The sequence below is a fragment of the Balaenoptera physalus genome (assembly GCF_965194825.1).
Source record: "Balaenoptera physalus genome assembly, chromosome: 16".
Taxonomy (NCBI): Eukaryota; Metazoa; Chordata; class Mammalia; order Artiodactyla; family Balaenopteridae; genus Balaenoptera; species Balaenoptera physalus.
Genome location: NC_138898.1, coordinates 72,614,405 through 72,633,246, shown reverse-complemented (window position 1 = coordinate 72,633,246; position 18,842 = coordinate 72,614,405). Strand labels below are relative to the sequence as shown.

The following is an 18,842-nucleotide window of genomic DNA, read 5'->3' as shown; positions in this document are numbered from 1 at the left end:
TCCTGCAGCTCATGCCCCCAGCCTGGTGAAAAGCATGGCCCAGCTTCCACAGTGCAAACCCAAAACGTGGAGGCCAGCCTTGGCACCTCATTTCTCTTTCACCCCTCGTGTCTCATCCACCACCAGGAACAGTCACTGCTTCCTCCCAGCTGTCTCTAGAATTCCTTCTTCTTTCCATCTGCACCAATACCACCTGTCATCATCTCTCACCTGGACAACCCACCTTGGCTCCCTCCACACTGGGCTTTACATGTAGTCACAGTGATCTTCCACTTCTTCATACTCAACCAAGTCACCGCCTGCTTCAAATGCTTTGGTAGTGACCCGTCATTTTTAGGATAAAGACTTCGGTGCTTTCACTGGCCCAGACGGCCCAGTATGATCAGGCTCTACCTGCTTCTCCAACCTCTTCAACCTTTTCTCGGCTCCTTCTTCCCTGAAACACAGCTTCTTCCTCCTTTCCCACCTTTGAGTCCCAGTTCCCTCCCACTCCAGGGCCTTTGCACCTACTGTTGCTCCTGTGAGGATGACTGTTCTCTCGCCTTCGCCAACCTAGTTACCTCCTGCTCCACGTTTTCACTTCCTCGGGGAAGCCTTCCTTGATTCTCTCTGTCTGGATGGGCTGTGCCTCTCTGCTCCCTTCATCCACCTCACTTCCCATTTACACTGCATGATAACTGTCTGTTCACTTGTTTTCCCCAACAGACTGGAAACCTGCCAGGGCAGGGAATATGTCTCATTCTCCGCAATTTCCCTGACAACTAGCATACTTTCCAGTTACATATTTTGTTGGATCAATGGATGGATGAGGCCCATGTCTGTCCTCAGTGCAGCGGGGTGGGGGCCTGCTGCTGTGAGCAGCAGAATGATGACTCAGAATGGCAGCAAATGCTGTGAAAGCAGGGGGAGAACAGGAGGCCAGAATATTTGTGATCGGAGTCTAAAGTGGGGGATGTCTTGTAGGACTGAGCCCTTAACCTATGGGGTCTGCACTAACTCCAGGGAGCTAGCGCCAAAACTGAATTAAATTGTAGAACACCTAGTTGGTGCCCACAGAGAACTGGAGAACTTCTTGGTGTGGAAAACCCACACACTTGGTGTCGGAAGTATTGTGAGAGTGTCAAGTTTTCCTCTATAGGGTATGTAGTTTTCAGCATCCGGCTTCTTTCGCTCATCCTAATGGCCTTGAAATTCACTCGTGTTGTTGCTTGAATCAGTGATTTGTTCTTTGTACTGCTGAGTAGCATTCACTGTTTACGTTTATTCATTCTTCCGTTATGGGCATTTGTGTTGTCTCCACTTTTTGGCTGCTAGCAAGGCTGCTGTGAGCATTCTTGGTCCAGTTATCTTGCAGTAAAGATATGTTGAGATTTAAGTGTCTCTGGGACGATCAAGTGTAAATAAATACCCAGTAAGCAGTTGTATTATGTGGTTTTCGGGTTAAGAAATGACATAAGAACTGGAGACAGGGACTTCTCTGGTGGCACAGTGGTTGAGAATCTGCCTGCCAATGCAGGAGACAGGGGTTTGAGCCCTGGTCCGGGAAGATCCCACATGTCGCGGAGCACCTAAGCCCGTGCACCACAACTACTGAGCCTGCGCTCTAGAGCCTACAAGCCAAACTACCGAAGCCCACACACCCTAGAGCCCATGTGCCGCAACTACTGAACCCGCGTGCTGCAACTACTGAAGCCCACACGCCTAGAGCCTATGCTCTGCAAGAAGAGAAGCAACCACAATGAGAAGTCCGCGCACCGCAAAAAAGAGTAGACCCCGCTCGCCGCAACTAGAGAAAGCCTGCACGCAACAACAAAGACCCGACGCAGCCCAAAAAACAATCATTAAAAAAAAAACCCCAAAAACTGGAGACAGATTTGGGGGTTAAAGCATAGAGGGGGCAGTTAAAACCAGATCATTAGGGAAATTGCAAACAAGAAAAGAGCCTTGAACAGAAGTTGCATTGGTATTTCAGGGCCATGTCCTCCCATCATCCCAAATTCTCACCCTCCAGCCCCCAGAGATTTTCCCAGGCTATCCCAGTCCAAACATATCCCTCCCTCCCTCCCACCATCCCCGTGCTTTATTATGATGTCTCCCACCTTCTCTGAGTCCCAACTCAGGACCCACCCGATTCACACACTCCAATCTCCAGCCTGTGAAGATCCACGTCCTGACTGTCCCTGGTCCCCAGTCTCCGTTCCAGCCCTGAGGTTTGCTTCCATCCACCTGCAGGTCCCAGCACCCCCTGCCAGTGGAGCACGAGTGAGGTGCACACACTTCCCTATTTCTCCATCTGACTGCTTAGAGGAAAATTTTTTTCCTGTTCTTCAAAGAGCAGCAAGCATCCAACAGCTTGATTCCTCAGTCCTTCAAGCAACCTTCTCTCCTCTGAATTCCACGCTCCATCTCAATTTGCTTGTGTGACTCTTCTCACAGTTACATGCTATAGACCGAGAATGTTTGTGTCTCCTGAAAGTTCATATGTTGACATCCTAACCCTCAAAGGTGATGGTATTAGGAGGTGGGGCCTGTGGAAGGGATTAGGTCACGAGGGTGGAGTCCTCATGGGTGGGATTAGTGCCCGTATAGAAGACACCCCAGAAGAGTCCCTTTGTTCCTTCTGCCATGTGAGGACATAGTAAGAAGAGGGCCATGGGGACTTCCCTGGTGGTCCAGTGGTTAGGACTCAGAGCTTCCACTGCAGGGGGCATCTATCCCTGGTCAGGGAACTAAGATCCCACATGCTCTGGGCGTGGCCAAAACAAAACAAAACAAAAAGAGGTCCATGAGGCAGGAAGCAGGCCCTCACCAGACAACGATTCTGCCGGCACCTTGATCCTAGACTTTCCAGCCTCCAGAACTGTGAGAAATAAATGTTGCTTAAGCCACCCAGTCTATAGTATTTTTGTTATAAGAGTCTGAAGTGACTAGGACAGAATGTTATCTCAGCCTCTAGATGCTAGATCAGAAGTCTAATAGCCTTATCGGTCTGGTCTGCACTAATATTTAAATTAGTTGAGATCTGTTAAAAATCAGGAGATGTCTTACAAAAACCCGAATCCCAGCTTCTTCTAAAGAAGCACATCTGGCAAAACTGGGCCCCATCCATAAGAATGGGGCATTTAGATGGGACATGAGGTCTCCAGTTGACCGTCATCACCACCACACCCTGCTGTCTCACACTAAGCTTTTCCCCCTTCTTGTTACCTGCCCAGTTCTAAAAACATTTGGGACAAGAACCCTGTCCTGTGTTCCTCTGAACGTCCCATGTCTCCCAGAGGCCTCGTGCCTAGCAGGTCTTCCATCAAAGAGCAAACATTTTTAAATTGAGGCCCGAATTTAAATGATCCTCTATCTTGCTGGGTTGGATACGGCTTCAGAAACAGGAATACACTAATGGTTGCCTTTTCATGTCTGTAATTTAGAGCCTAGGACTTGGTGCTCAAAGTTAAAGCAAAGAGATGCGCTTCTGAGCAAAGAGCCCTGCCTCTTTCCAGACTGCGCTACGGGAGAGTGAAGGCGCCCCGGCTGCCTGGCTCCAGGGCCCCATCTCAGATGAGGAATGCCTTTCTTGGCTTAAACTAACCTCCACCCTTACAAGGAGCTCCAACGGCACTCCCGTACCCAGCAGTGGCGGTAGACACCTCTGTAGGCTAGTGGTCCACGTAGATGCTCCCCAACCCCCAAGCAACCCTTCCAAAGACCAGAAGGAGCAGGTTCTGAGCTTGATTTATTCTGGGGCGGGTGGTGAGGCAGGGAGAGGGCTGCTAAGGATAACAACCACCTGACACCTGAATGATATGACATGCCAGACACTGGTTTAAATGCTATCTCACTCACTCTTCACATACCGTAGGAGGTCAGAGGTGCCATGATACATACAGGTGGGGAATCAAAAGCTCGGAGAAATAAAGTAACCTGCCTTCAGCACCCAGCAAGGAAGGGACAGAGTTGGGATTCCAATCCAGGCAGGCTGGCTCTCGAACCACCTGAACAGAATAGGCTACACTGCACACATGTGGCTCCAGGTATCCAGCCAAGACCCCTCGGCCCTCTCCTCTCTATACCTGGGGCTGCTTGCCGCTTACACCTGTGACTCTGCCTGCAGGCTCTTTTCCTGGTTGCAGGAGCAAGCACAGCCCACAAGCAGGCCAAGCTGAAAGTGCTGGCAAGTTAATACCCCTGGAAGCAGCCTTCAGCCAGTGATGGAAGGGGAGCTGGTGGATAATACTTCAGCTGCCTGCCCCTTGACTGGAAACCCTGCGGTCCGGTTAATCCCCGGCAGGATTAAACCCCAGCTGCCCACAGTGGTAACTTGCTGATAATACATACTTTTCCTGCTTCCTTCTTTCCCTGCCTCACTTTCCCACTACTCTAGATGCTTCTTGGGGTCACCTCCCAAAGAAACCACCTGCACTTGAATCCTTATAGTCTGTTTCTGGGGAAACTCAGAGTTAGACAATGACCAGCTGAGGGATATTAGAAAGTTGCTTAACCTCTCTGGGCCTCAGTTTCCTCATCTGTAAAAGATGAAGGGGGATGATAAAGGTACCGACCAGTCATGGTGGTTGTAAGGACTGAATTAAATGACTTAATATTTCTAAAGCACTTAAAACAATAAATGGCACATAGTAAGCATTTTATTAAATTAAAAAATTCTAAGCCTGTCAGAAGACCTATTCTGAACCATGCAAAATGGAGTCTTCCCTTCCCTGGCCCATCGGCAAGGCCACAGCCAGACAAAAGTCCCCAAACAGAGCCTCCTCCAGTGTTCTGAAGCATACCACGTGTGGTAACTTCACCAAGCTCACCCTACCGTGAAATTCTATTACCCCAATTTCTGCAGCTCGATTTTACCGTCACTCAGAATTTCTCCAGATAAGAGGCTTGAAAGTAATTTCTGAGTCATTCTGGGTGCTAATTGGTTATTGCACAGGGATTACATTTCTCACGTCCAAGGTCAACTGAAATTCCTCTATGTGTCTGAGAACAATTTTCGGTCTCTTGGAAACATTTTTTTAATCAACAAACTATGGTGTGGAGCAATTACCACTCAGGCATAAACAAGCGTTTGCAGGCTCTTGTGGGAAATAAAGGACACATTTTGTTGCACGCAGATAAAACAGTCCTTTCCTTCAAGCCAATAACTGGCCCAGACAAATGCTCTGTTCATGTAGGAAATGTTTTCCTGGGTGTTCTGAAATGTCACCCTGGCTGCCCTAAGACAGAAGAAATCATTTTGTAAAACTGAGACTTCATTTTTTACAAGAAAACACCGGTCTTGTTTTTTTCACCCACAAGAGGACATTTGTAACTCGGCAGCAAACGGACCCCACTCCATCAGAAAGCTGAAGGAAGGAGAAGAAAAGGGTTCTCTGGAAGGCCTGCCCTCCTGTCCTAAAATGTTATCACGGTCCAGTTCTCGACTCTCCTGGGAGGGAAAGTTCTTTCATCAGCTCATTTGGGCTTGAGCGAGCTGCTCTATAAGGATGAACCTCACTGATCAAGTTCACTGGAGAATGACTGTCAAGTCCAAGGTCAACATGTTTATTCCACTTGTTTCCATGAAGGGAAGTCCCACTGGGTCAGAACTGTCACCAGGTTTTATGGAGGGCACAGGCTCAAGACAAGGGTCAGTACACAAGTATGAGTCCTACCAAGTTGAGGGGACACTAAGATGGTTCTTGGAATAAATGCCAAAACCCTTGCTAAAGTCAGCACAGTCCTTCTACTCTGGCCCCACCCACCTCCCAGCCACACCATGAACTCACCCTTTGCTCTCTCTTCTCTACCCACACTGGCCTTCTTTCAGTGTCACAGAGTTGCTATATAACTCCCCACCACAGGGCCTTTGCACCTGTTCGCCTCTCTGAATGGAATGCTCTTTTCCCCTCTTTACTTGGTTAACTTCCCTATTGTTTCCTCAATGACTCCTTCCCTGTCCTCTCAGACAAGGTTACATTTCCCTCTTATATCTTCTCAAAGCACCATGGACCTCTCTTTCACAGAACTTTACCTGGTCATATTCTGCTTCTATTTGCTTGTATGATTACTTGATGAATAACAATGACAGTAACCTATTTCATTTTAGCTATTTTATACATTTTTCAGAGTTAGTAGGCTGTCATTGCTTATCTAGAATTGATTTCCCATCAGACTCAGTATATTAAGTTTCTGTGAACAAAATAACATGTTTTCCCTTATGAAACTACTTTAAAATCACTCAATACACATATAATGAAGGGACTCAAACCCATTTTCCCCAAAACGTTTTCTTTGTAAAACTGGGATGTGTCCTACATACCTGCTAGTCTCATATATGGAGTTTATTTGGCTCCACAGAGCGGGGGGGCTTATCTGGGGTAGAAGCAGACCAGCGCTATGGCCCAAGGTCAGAGCCAAGGGCTCTTAATCTTCGAAAGATGCATCCATGGGTATTTCACGGAGTCACTAGCACTATCAATTCCATCTGTTAATACGGCACCATCCTGCTGACAAATCCAAATCCAGATTCTATCCCTCAGCAAGCCTACTTGACTGAGCTTCCAAAATATCTCTACCCTGTCCACTGCTTTCATTCACCATTACTAACATCCCTGTCCAAGCACCAGCAAAATGACCTGGGTAGTGAATGAACACTCTCAAGGAAAAGTCTAAATCTGAATGAGGACAGGGAGGCAGAATGACTTTACAAGGCAGGGGACACTTAACTGGGGTCTTGAAGGATAAACAGGAGTTTTCTGGAAAGCAGAACAACGTCGCAAAGGCACAGGGTCAGGAAAGGGCTTGGTAGAAACCACACCATAAACAAGAAAAACAGTACAGAGGCAGACTCAACCGGTTCCCACTGATGCCGAAAGAAAGACATCTCACCTCAAATTTCTGCCGCAGTTCCTCGTTGCCCTCACTGCCTTCCGGTGGCACAGGTACGTTGAAGTACTCGCCTTCCTCCTGGCTCAGTAACTTAAACCTAAAGGGAGCAAAGGAAAGACACATTCCATGACTCTACTTAATATCATTTTGTTGATTAGGATAAGGGAGGGAAGTCTATAGAAAGCTCTGCTTTAAAAACATGTGTTGAGGGTTTTTTGTTTTGGGGTATGTGTGTATGTGTGTATCCAGGGACACTATATATTTTTATAACCATCAGAAACACATCAGAAAAAAATGGGTTTATAGGATGTAAAGTTCTCTGTCTTGTCTCTCTAAACACACACAGACACACACAATTTTCTTGATTATATCATTCAATGTTTCTAGCTACTATTTTGGTCCATTATGTGCTTTCTGATTCTGAAAGAATGTTGAGGATCTCCCACTGTCAACGTATTCCTATCACGCTGTCCCAGCATTTCTATCCCCTTTCACTGTAACATGCTGCCACCCGGCCATCCCAGCACTTGGATGACTCTGGACTTGTCTCACTGACGCCGTTTTTCTATGCAGAAACCTTCCCAAAGTGCTCGGTAGTCAAGCTCCTGAGAAAGTACACAAGCCCTGGAGTCAAACTATGCCTGGGTCCAAATCTCACCTCTTCCCTTGCCTCTTTGGATAACTGAATAAGCTAGGTAGGCCCTCTGAGCCTCGATTTTTCTCATCAATAAATAGGAATAAAAGTCTTTTTCATAGGATGACTGTGAAGCTGAGACATGATGATGCATGTAAAATGATAAGTCTGGTGCCTGGCGTTTAGCAAGTGTTCAATAAAAGGTATCATCATCATTGTTACTGATATTAATATCACTATAATAAACAAGATGGTTTCAGTTTGTTTCTAGACCACAAAGATGTTTCCATCTAGTCAGACTGAGATGAGTGTGAGGAAGGAAAAGGGACATTCCAAAGGCACTGGAGTCAGCAGGGGGAAAAAGAACCCAAAACTCCTCACTCCCAGAGACTTTCTAACCAGAATTTACAATTTTCATCACAATTTTTTTTCTCCATTCACAAATCTTCCTAGGCAGCTTCTAAAAATAGAGAGATAGGTGACTCAAAGCAGAGATGACAGTTTGAGCCTGGACACCTCCACATTTAATATTCAGTGCTCATCTTCCAAACTGCCAAAGAAATTACCAAAATAAATACAAAAATAAGAGAACATCTGTATCTTTGCTGGAAATCAAGAAGGGTGCTATACACACAGCAGGGACTTTCAGGAAGTTCTGCAAATTAAAGTATTAGTAAGAGAGCATGGAGCAGTGTTTGACAAAATTCCTCCACCTTTGTGGATTTTGCTAAATCTGGATGTTATTTTTGACAATGCTTTTCATTAAATCAGCTTTTCGAATAATAAATTCACTTTAAAAAGACACTTTATATCTCTTCCTTGTAAAGAAAGCCAACAACACCTGTTATAAGCAGAAAGTATGTATCTGTAAAAAATGAAACATATGCAAATCAAAGTTACTCAAAGCCAAGTAGATGGTGTTGCTTACCAAAGGCTCTGAGACTAATGCCTGCCCCTTTTATTAAAATGGGAGATCAGCAAGCAGCAAGGGTTAAAGAGTATTAAGGATACACCAGCGCCCTCTGAGACTTTCTCTGCAGTAAACTCAAGAACTGAAGCAACACCAACAAAAGAATAGTTTGGGGACTTTTGGGGACTTCCCTGGCGGTCTGGTGGTTAAGACTCCACGTTCCCAATGCAGGAGACACGGGTTCGATCCCTCGGGGAACTAAGATCCCGCATGCTGCATGGCGCGGCCAATAAATAAATAAATAAATAAACTAAATTAAAAAAAAAAAAAAGAATAGCTTCGTCAGGGTACAGTTCAATATGGCTGATGCCCCACCATGTACTACCTAAGCCATCTGGGGTCCCATACTTTGGAAAATACCCATCAAAGGGGATTGACCAGCTGTGATCAGCCAATGGGAACCTCAACAGGACCCCACTAACAACGCTGGAACAGACCAGCAGGGACTGGATGAGGGTCAAAAATTCCGACCCATATTCAGCAAGTACAGGACACGTCAGCCCCCGGGGCACTGGTTAGAGCACGGCACCACCACCTCACGTTTGCTGTGGCCAGTACACCGTCACTATGGCCTCCAAATATGGACAATTGTGCCCATTAGAAAAGAAGAGCAGGAACCCCTTCCGACTTTGAGATGCACAAAACCAACAGGGGGAAGATGCCCCTCCATGGGCAGTAGGGCTGCCTGCCGTGCAGCTGACTCCAGCCGTAGCCCTCTCCCAAATATCTACAGGACCAGGACCCTCGATCCAACAAAGAAGAACTCCAAAAAATACAAAAGGCTCCTTTCTCCCTTCATCTGGATGTGAAAGATTAGAACAGGGACACTCAACTTTTCTGTGTTCACCCTTCCAGAAGGAGGGCATGTGGAAAACTCATTAAAATAAAGAGAAACGATGAGGAATCGGATTCCCGTGAACTAGAACTGGTGCCAAAAGAGAGAAAATTCCAGAAAATATCTAACTCATATTTTCAATGAGATCCAAGAGGTTGATGCATCTATGAAGCGGCAACAATCTGAGCTTAGGAAAGACTACTTTCAGAAGAAAAATATAATCAGTAAATTTTAAAATCCATAGGAGACAGTAAACACTAGGATGGATAATTCAGAAAACAACTAGTGAATCAGTGGACAAACTAGAGAACTTTTTCTGGCAGTTGGCTTGATATTTATTATATTAATTAGAGTTGAATGGAATGCTTTATATACCACTAAGAAAAAAATGCATATTACCAAAATTAACCTACAACATCAAAGAGGGGAATATTGCAACACATATTTCAGCAAAGACATAGTATTATCCATCTTACATAAAAAGTTCTTCTAAATTAATAAGAAAATGATAGGCAAAACACCAGAAATAGTCACTTATAAATACAAAAAAAAGGCAATATATAAGTGAAAACATTCAGCATAATTAGTAACAAATGTATGTATAATAATAATAAATATTTATATTATAAAATAAGAAAAGTATATATAAAAACGTGTATCATGTTATGTATGTATATTATGTAAATATGTATAATTAGTAACAAAATATGTATAGCCTTTGCATCATCTTTGAAATTTATAATACCAGATGTTGACAAGCGTAGGTGAAATGAAAAGTCTCACACAGCATTGGTGAGAATGTAAATTGACTGAAAAAAATTACAGAACATTATGGCAAATACTTGAATAATGCATATGGTGTCAAAGCCATTGATTCCAGGCTTAGGAATTTATTAGGAAATAATTAAAGCCATGCACAAAGTTTTCACTATAAGTATGTTTACTGTAGAATTATTTATATAGGTAAGCATTGCATATCTTATAATAAGAATATGATTATGTAAATTGAGGCTGATCTATAAGAATGGACTATATGAAGCTACTAAAAATGATGTTGCCTAAGATTACTGAATGATAGGGAAAAGGGTTCATAATGCATTGTTAGGTGAAAAATGCACACTGCCAAACAGTATGGACAGTAAGTTTTCATTTTTGTTTCATACAAACGCACAGAAAAAAAACTCTAAAAATGGTCAATAGTGATTATCTCTGGGCAATGGGATTCCGATAATATTTTGTTTGCTTATTTATATTTTTCTAATAATTATTCAATTAATAATAATGACTAACACTTACTGAGTGCTTACTATTTACCAGACACTGGGCACTTCACTTATATTAACTAATATAATGTCACAACAATCCTATGACTTAATTACCACTATTACCTCCAAATGAGGAAAGAAGGCACAGAAAGGCAAAGTAACTTGCCCAGGGGTACACAGCTAGGAAGTGGTAGGACAGAAATTCTAACCCACGAAGTCTGATTCCAAAGCTTTAGTTATTTTTTGTGTGTGATAAGACCGAAACATGACTATGAGTAATAACAAAAGAAAGCTTAAAGAAATATGACTTTAAGGTAACAATGATTTAGGATAATCTGTTCAGCTGCAGAAATAAAAGAAAAGAATGAAATAGCAAAGGAAAAAATAAAACCTTTAGAAACAGAAACACCATGATAAAAATGGAGAAATTAAGACCAAACATGTTAAAACACTTCCCTACAGAAAAGAGAAAAACACTTTCAGAATGACGTTTTCTTTTTTCTTTTCTTTTCTTTTCTTTTTTTTAAATCCAACAGCATGTCACTTGTTACACGAAGCCAGAGGACTTGGGAAGACTGAACATGGAAGCATGGACAAGGATTGACTAGGCAAGAGGTCCCTACAATTCTGCAACCAACGTGGCCAGGTTAATTCTCTCTGTGCGGGACAGTTTCTCCCTAAATCTCCACATGGTCCATTCCTTCACCCCCATCAGGTCTTGGCTGTATGTCACCTCTTCAGAGAGTCCCTTCCTGAGCACGCTATTAAACCAGAATGTCACCGTCCCCCGGCAGTCCCTACCCCTGTTTCTTGCTTACTTTTCTCTATAGCATTCATCAGCATCAAACACTATTTTCTACTATTTTGTATCTCTAGTGACTAGAACGGAGTGGACACTCAATATATATTTGAATAAAAGCCTACAATAAACGCGGAGGAGAGACAAGGAAGTTGTAAGGAGGACGATGGAAAGGATGTGAGGGCCCAGGGATCCATTCTCTTTCTTGCTAAACCAGTTTGATTTTGATTGTCTTTCACTTGTAACTGAAAAAGCCCTGAGCAGGGACCTTTCAGAAATGAGACAATTTCTCTTAAAGAGATAGAAGCACCCCTAATTACTACTTCTCCCAAAGTTCTAGTGCCAAGGTGGGCCATCTCTTCTGACTCCTTTACTCAGATAACTGGGAAAGAAACAGTTGCCAAAGAGGACTTATCCAGCCTCTTTGATGGGAATATTGGGGAAGGATTTTTTGCCATTAGAAGGGAATAAAGCAAAAATGTCAGAACAAAGGAGCTTTTGCAGCTGACTAAGACAGCAACCTTCCAGCACTTTTGTGACCAGGCTTGGTAAGCAGTCCCAATGAAGAAGCATCTTCTTAAGGAGTCAAAATCTGACAGTGGATTACACATATCTTCTGGGTAAAGTGTGAGAGCCCTTTTAGTGCCCATGGGGCCTGTCAAGCCATATAATTGTGTAAAGTGGGGCAGATGTAAAACAATAGGGACTGGTGAGGACTGTGGCAAATAGAAAATCCACATCCTGTCTAAAGGGGGTATTAACTATTCAACTGTCCTCATTTTTGCCCTCTAGGTCTAGATTTTTATGGGAAATTTCCTGATTTTGAAAATATTGGCAACTAATTCTTTTTTTTCTTTCTTTTTTTTTTCTTTTTTTCTTTTTTTCTTTTTTTTTTTTTGCATGAGGACTAAATAAAACTATCTATGAGGCAGAGCCAATCTACCAGCTTTCACTTTGTGATTCTGCTTTAGTCTTTCACGTTTAGGAGAAAAAGGAAAACATACTTGCTCCCACATTTTGATGGACCAAGCTGTACTGTTGCTTTCAAAGAGAAATTTCCCTTACCAGCCATCAACACCAGCTTTCTGCAGTTCAGAAATCCCAAATGACAAAGATCCCATGAAGTCATTCCTACTGGTCAGATCCCAATCCCAAATCTCTACAGACAGTCTTCTGTCTTTGTCCGATTCTTTCAGCTGGCTGCAAAGAGAAAAAAAAAGAAGTCGGTGGAGGTTATGGTGATTTCTCAAGCAGATGAAATGTACAAGAGGACAAAGCCTGAAGGTAGGAATTTTTAAGGATTACAGGCTGTTGTAAGAAACATATTCAGTTTCCATCCCAGGCAAGCTCCCCAGGGAGGTAGAGCTTTTCCTGTTTTACAGCCTGTGGTTTAAACAGGCAGAGGACCTAGGCCAGCTCTGACAGGGACAGTTCTAACTACTTCTGCTGCCTTATGTCCTAATAGGATCCATGATGTTCAGGAAATCCTATTGACACAGTCACTCTAAGAACTATAGATGTCAGTCATATAATTGTGTGAGTGTTTGCACACATGCGGGTTGAGGATGAGGCTGAGGAAATGTATGAAGGAAAGAGTCTTGATGGTGCCAGTCTAGGGAAAATTGTTCTAGGGCATGTCCTTGACTGAGGCTGAGATAGGCCCCCAGTTTCGCCCTGAGAGGGGAAAGAAGGAACGAGGCACCACAAGGAATCATGCTTTTGGCCCATGGCCCTTGAAGTCAGACTGTCTGTCGCTGAATCCTGCTGCACCCTGTATTTGTTGTGGGACGTTGGCCTGTGCTTTAATCTCTTTAAGCCCCGTTGGTAAAATGGGGATGAAATGACCAACGAAGCTAGATCACTTAATACAGTGCTCGTTATACATAGTATATGCTCAATAAATATCGGCTGATATATGTCATATTTGTTGGCCCAGATGCATCGAGAAGTGAACCCACATTCTTGGAGCACTAGCCAGGGAAAATCCTCCATGGCAGCTGGCAGAGAGCTCCCGGCAAGCTACAGGCCCAGCATTACCCACGCACCCAGCCCTAGAGAAGTCATCCCCACACCCTACAGGTTATGTCCCATGTTTGCCAAGACCCAGAGCTTCTCCCACAATTTGCCTTCACCTAGCAACACATCACACTATTTTCCATCCCACCCACTCTCCCACACCAGAGACATTCTCAGCACTGTATAAAAAAAAAATTCCAATTTTTACTTGGCTTGCAATGCAAAAATGCAGATGGAGGGAGGAAGGAAAGGAAGGAAGGAAGGAAGGAGGGAGGCAGGGAAGGAGCAAAGGAAAGAGAAGCTGGGAGAGGACCTCCCCAACCTCAGGTGGCCCACAACCCAACGTGCACCACGCAGGCTGGGCTGCAATGATTTTAACTTACAATCTAAATGTCTCGTTCCACTCAGGGTTGAGGGAGCACTTGATGGTTTTGGTCTTCTGCTTGCTCTCACTCTTGGGATCAGGAATCAGTTTCAGTTTCACGTAAGGATCTGACAAGCCATTAGGGTCCATAGGTACAAGGTTTTTAGCATCTCTTACTAAAAACAGAAAAAGCAGTTTTAGCATTAATAGCCCCAGAATATTTAAGCACCAGCTACTGATGGTTGTAGAACCTGTGAAAAGATCATTGGCATCACACTTACTTAATGGGAATTTTCATTTATTAACATCAACAGCTAAGAAGTGTACAAAGTGAGATAAACTGAAAAGATGTAGACTCTGCTCTATATTGGTTTAAAATTGATTTCTGACTTTCATACTGCTCTCCCCACTCTGCCCCTTAGATTAACTGTAAGTTCTCTAATCTTATTTTCCAAAAAGTCTACAAGAAAGATTGGCTTCTTCCATCTAGCATAATGCTTTCAAGGTTCATACACATTGTACTTCATTTATGACTGAATAATATCCGCTTGTATGGATATATCAAATTTTGTTTATCCATTCAACAGTTGATCAATATTTGGGCCATTCCCACCTTTTGGCTATTGTGAATAGTGCTGCTATGAACATGTGTATACTCTGACACAAAAGGTCACATATTCTATGATTCCATTTATATAAAACATCCAGAACAGGTAAATCCAAAGAGACAGCAGACTAGTGGCTGCCAGGAGCTGGTGGTAGGTGGAATGGGGAGTTACTACCTAATGGTTATGGGGTTTCCTTTACAGGTGACAAAATTCCTTGGAACTAGATAGAAATGATGGTTGCACAACACTGTTAATGTACTAAATGCCACTGAATTGTACACTTTAAAATGGTTAATGGTTAATTTTATGTTATGTGCATTTTACCTGAATTCAAAAAGAAAAAGCTAAAAGACAAAGAGTTGCCCTCTAAACCAAAGTGCAACTATTTTCCATGTAGCACCCATAACCAGTACCCAGACAAGCCACAGAGGGCCACAGAGAGACAAAGAGCAACTTTACCATTAGGCTCCACCCTCAACCAAGAACACCCTGGGTAAAGGAGGCTTAGAGAGGGGAAAGGAAGCAGAGGTCGGCAGTGCAGATGCAACTGGGAATAGGGAAGATAAGGTAGAATAAGACATCAACCTGGAGAAATGGGAAGAAGTTAATTAGGAGTCAGATCAAAACCAGCAATGTAGACAGCCAAGGGAAGTAATGTATTAGAAGACTCAATCAAACTATCTGCTAGGGGCTTCCCTGGTGGCGCAGTGGTTGAGAGTCTGCCTGCTAATGCAGGGGACACGGGCTCAAGCCCTGGTCTGGGAAGATCCCACATGCCGCGGAGCAACTGGGCCCGTGAGCCACAACTACTGAGCCTGTGCGTCTGGAGCCTGTGCTCCGCAACAAGAGAGGCCACGATAGTGACAGGCCCGCGCACTGTGATGAAGAGTGGCCCCCGCTTGCCGCAGCTGGAGAAAGCCCTCGCACAGAAATGAAGACCCAACACAGCGAAAAATAAATAAATAATAAATAAATAAATAAATTAAAAAAAAAAACAAACTATCTGCTAGAAGGCTAATAAATAATGACTCCTACCAGGAATGCAAAGATGGTTCAACCTTAGAAATCTATTATTAAAATATTCATCATATTTATAGGTCAAAGGAGAAAACCATAGGTTCATTGCAATTAGCTAGAAATAACAGGAAATTTTCTTCACAGGATAAAGGATATCTGAAATAATAGACACCAAAGTTAACGATAAATGCAATCCCATTAAAGTCAGGAATAAGACAAAGATACCCATTACCACAGCCATCATTCAACATCTTTCCTAAGTATTTCATAAGTGTAATAAGATAACAGAAACAGAAATGTAGGGGTAAAGCATCCCCCATTCCCTGCAACCTTTGCTTCCACCCCCATTACCTCCTCCCTGGTGCTTATCATCCGGCAATTACACTACTTTCTTAAACTCGGTTTCATGTACCCCACGATCTTATGCCACTTCCCATTTTCCAGTTCATTAACTCTAGTACCCCACTGCTACAGGCCTTTCATCACCAATCAGTCTATTGAGCACAATATATTTTCTCTTTCTCCCCGTTCCCTCTTGCCTTTACTCCATTCACCCCCAGTTTAGAGTTTTGGGTGCATTATAATCACTCCCTGAAATTACTCTCAACTCCCTTACTCCTCTTTCTTTCCATCTTATCTGACAAACACAGCCTTAGTTAAATTCAAATATTTTCCCTTTATTTTCCTACATGCAAGCAGCTAACCACTGCTAGGGATGGGAGTCAGGGGAGGCTGACTTGCCTAAGATCATATAGCTAGTAAAGGGTTGAGACTGAATAAATGAAGTGAGGAAAGGGCTGGGTGGACTGTCTGAGGAGTGACAAGGGACCCTGGGACGCAAGTTGTAACTTACTCTGCATTGACACTGTTCTGCACTCTAGTACGTGGCCCTTTCTTCCATTTATCCACAGGTTGAATTCATGTTCCATCTCAGCTTGCAAGTTGTATCTCATTTTTGCACCAAAAGCAAGAATTTTTCCTCTTTGATTTGGTTAAGCTCCATAAGCAGGTCCCTAATGTGTTAGGCATTCTGCTAGGTACTGGTGACAGGGGGGCCAACATAAGATGTTGATCCTGTTCCCAAGGAATATATAAAACCAGATTTATTCAAAGTATAGTTGATTTCTAATGAGACAGTAGCCAGGTCATATAGTGTAGTGGATACAGGGCTATAACATGCCAGGGTCTGCATCTTGCCTAGCAGGTATTTCACATTTTTAAATCTCAAATTCTTGATCAGTGAAATGGAGATAATACATACCTCATTGGGTTATTATAAGAGTACAGTCAGACAAGGAATATACACGTTTAGCACAGAATCTGGCACCTAGGGAATAGTCAATAAATGCTAGCTATATTATTGCTATTTCATTGTTATTAAAATTCATATTCAGTGCCCCTTTTACCACATTTGTCTATTTTTATTATGAAGACAACCATTTCCAAACAGACTGATATTAAACAGAACCACTTGTGGTTTTCCTTCTTGAGAATAATGCATCCGACTCTTCCGTTTGAACCCTTCTAGAGGAATGCTTCTCAACCCTTAGCGTGGATGAGGGTCACCCGGAGGACTTGTGAGACACGTATTCCTGGGACCCACTCCCACAGATAGATTCTGATTCCGTAAGTCTGGAGTGACACCTGCTCATTTGTTTCTCTAACAAGTTCCCAGGTGATGCTGACGCTGCTAGAGCACAGAGCACACATTAGGTGAAACTTTCCAAGATGATATAATTTCTTAATATCCCCATGCATTTCCCCCATGGAATACAGTCTCCAACTGTTACTTTCATTTATTGAGCCTTCCAAGGAAAACAGCATGTGCCAGTTTCTAGGCTGGGATCTTGGAACGACACATCTATCACTCTAGGGAGTTGCATAAAAACATGGTTGGAGACGCTCTGAAGTGCGAGAAACTTGTCTGTCTGGTTGATTGGCAACACATATGCAAGTGGAAATAGCTCGTCTTTCTTCAAAGACCACACTCCCTCCCCTGTCTTATGAACTGACACCACAGGACAATCACCAGGACATCCCTCTACTGTAAGTTTGCAACCTCACAGCTCTTTCAGAGTGCTCTTTGCAGCACTCTGAAAGACAAGTGTATGTTGTATTCTTGAGCCAATCTCATAACTAATGGCTTAAGAATGACCTCTCCCTGGGCATCTACTTCCCCTGAACCAAACATTCCTAACTGAGGCATGACTCCATCTTTCCCCCAACCCTTATAGAACCCTTTCTTCTACTTCTGTCCTTTTGGGTCTCTCCTCTACCAAAGGGGCCAAAAATTTCTGTGGAAAGGTACGGAACAGAATTGATTCTGGGACTGTTGGCATGCATATCTCCAAGAGCTCTGGCTCCTAAAGCCACTGTATCATGAGCAGTTGACAGTAGCTGCAGGCTAAGATCCAAAGGCCTGTCCCTCCTGAAGCTTTTCAAAGTACAGTCATGTTTCCCAGCAGCAAGAGAGCTGCATATGTATCAAGAAAGCAAATCTCTCTAGACCACACTTGGCGAGACTGACTTTGATTTTTCTTGATAAATGTTTCTTTACTATCTTTGTTGAAATTCAGCCAGCCCAGATGGTACAAAATGCTTCACACAAAGCAGAAATAGCAACCTTCCCCCCCTGGTGGAAGTCTGCTAAGTGCACAGGAGAAAAGTGTCCCAATCAAGAGAACATTGCTTGCCTTGGAAGTGAAGCTGGCTGGGGGGTAAGATCTGGCTGTTTCCATCAAAGGGCCTTCAGAGCAAATGAGGCCTCTGCATTCTGGTGCAAGTTACCTAACACAGTGCTGAATCCATAAAAGATAGCACTACTGTTAACTATTTTCCTAAGAATCGTTCTTCACCAAGAACTTTCCTAGTCTTTTTTTTTGAACCAACTATTGGAAAGTCTGAATAACTGTGTTGCTTTATAGCCATTATCCTACACTGTGTGAACCAGGAGCTTCTCTTTATTAACTCCTTTTGAAGGTACTTTCTTCAACATCACGAGTCTTCATTTGCCCTCACTACATGTCCTCAGAACAGTTATTCAAAGCAACACCCACCAACATTAAGTTATGTTTGAGGATGTTTGCAATGACAAAAAGTAGGAAATAATCTGAGTGCCCATCAACAGGGGAAGGGGTAAATAATCTAGAGCATATTCACCCTGTGAAATACTATGTAGATGTCAATAACACTGGGCTATCTACATGCACTAACATGTTGAAGAAAATAGCAAGATGAAGATAGACAGTTACAGTATAATGCTTCTTTATTTAAGAAAAAGGTCTGAGGACATCAGTGGTTCAATTGATGAACTCTGGATCGGGACTGTGAATTAGATAATAGCATTGGGTCAATGTTACATTTCCTGAGTTGGATAACTGTACATATGCAAGAGAATGTCCTTGTTCTTGGGAAATACACACTGAAGTATTTAGGGGCAAATGAGAACCACGACTCCAACC

At 43.3% G+C, this 18,842-nt stretch overlaps 1 protein-coding gene and 1 long non-coding RNA gene across 4 annotated transcripts in view; one reads left to right on the top strand and one right to left on the bottom strand.

Annotated features, from left to right (window-relative positions):
• LOC309645684 overlaps positions 1–18,842 on the top strand; it is a 594,963-nt gene that overhangs the window by 290,394 nt on the left and 285,727 nt on the right. The gene's annotated exons all lie outside the window — the stretch shown is intronic.
• PRKCB (protein kinase C beta) overlaps positions 1–18,842 on the bottom strand; it is a 315,654-nt gene that overhangs the window by 81,143 nt on the left and 215,669 nt on the right. For all 3 annotated transcript variants that reach the window (XM_082431039.1, XM_082431040.1, XM_082431041.1), the window contains exons 6-8: positions 13,776–13,932; positions 12,442–12,576; positions 6,874–6,970 (exon numbers count right to left, since the gene is read on the bottom strand). In XM_082431039.1, the coding sequence (XP_082287165.1) occupies positions 6,874–6,970; positions 12,442–12,576; positions 13,776–13,932 (389 nt within the window). The remainder of the gene's footprint in view (positions 1–6,873; positions 6,971–12,441; positions 12,577–13,775; positions 13,933–18,842) is intronic.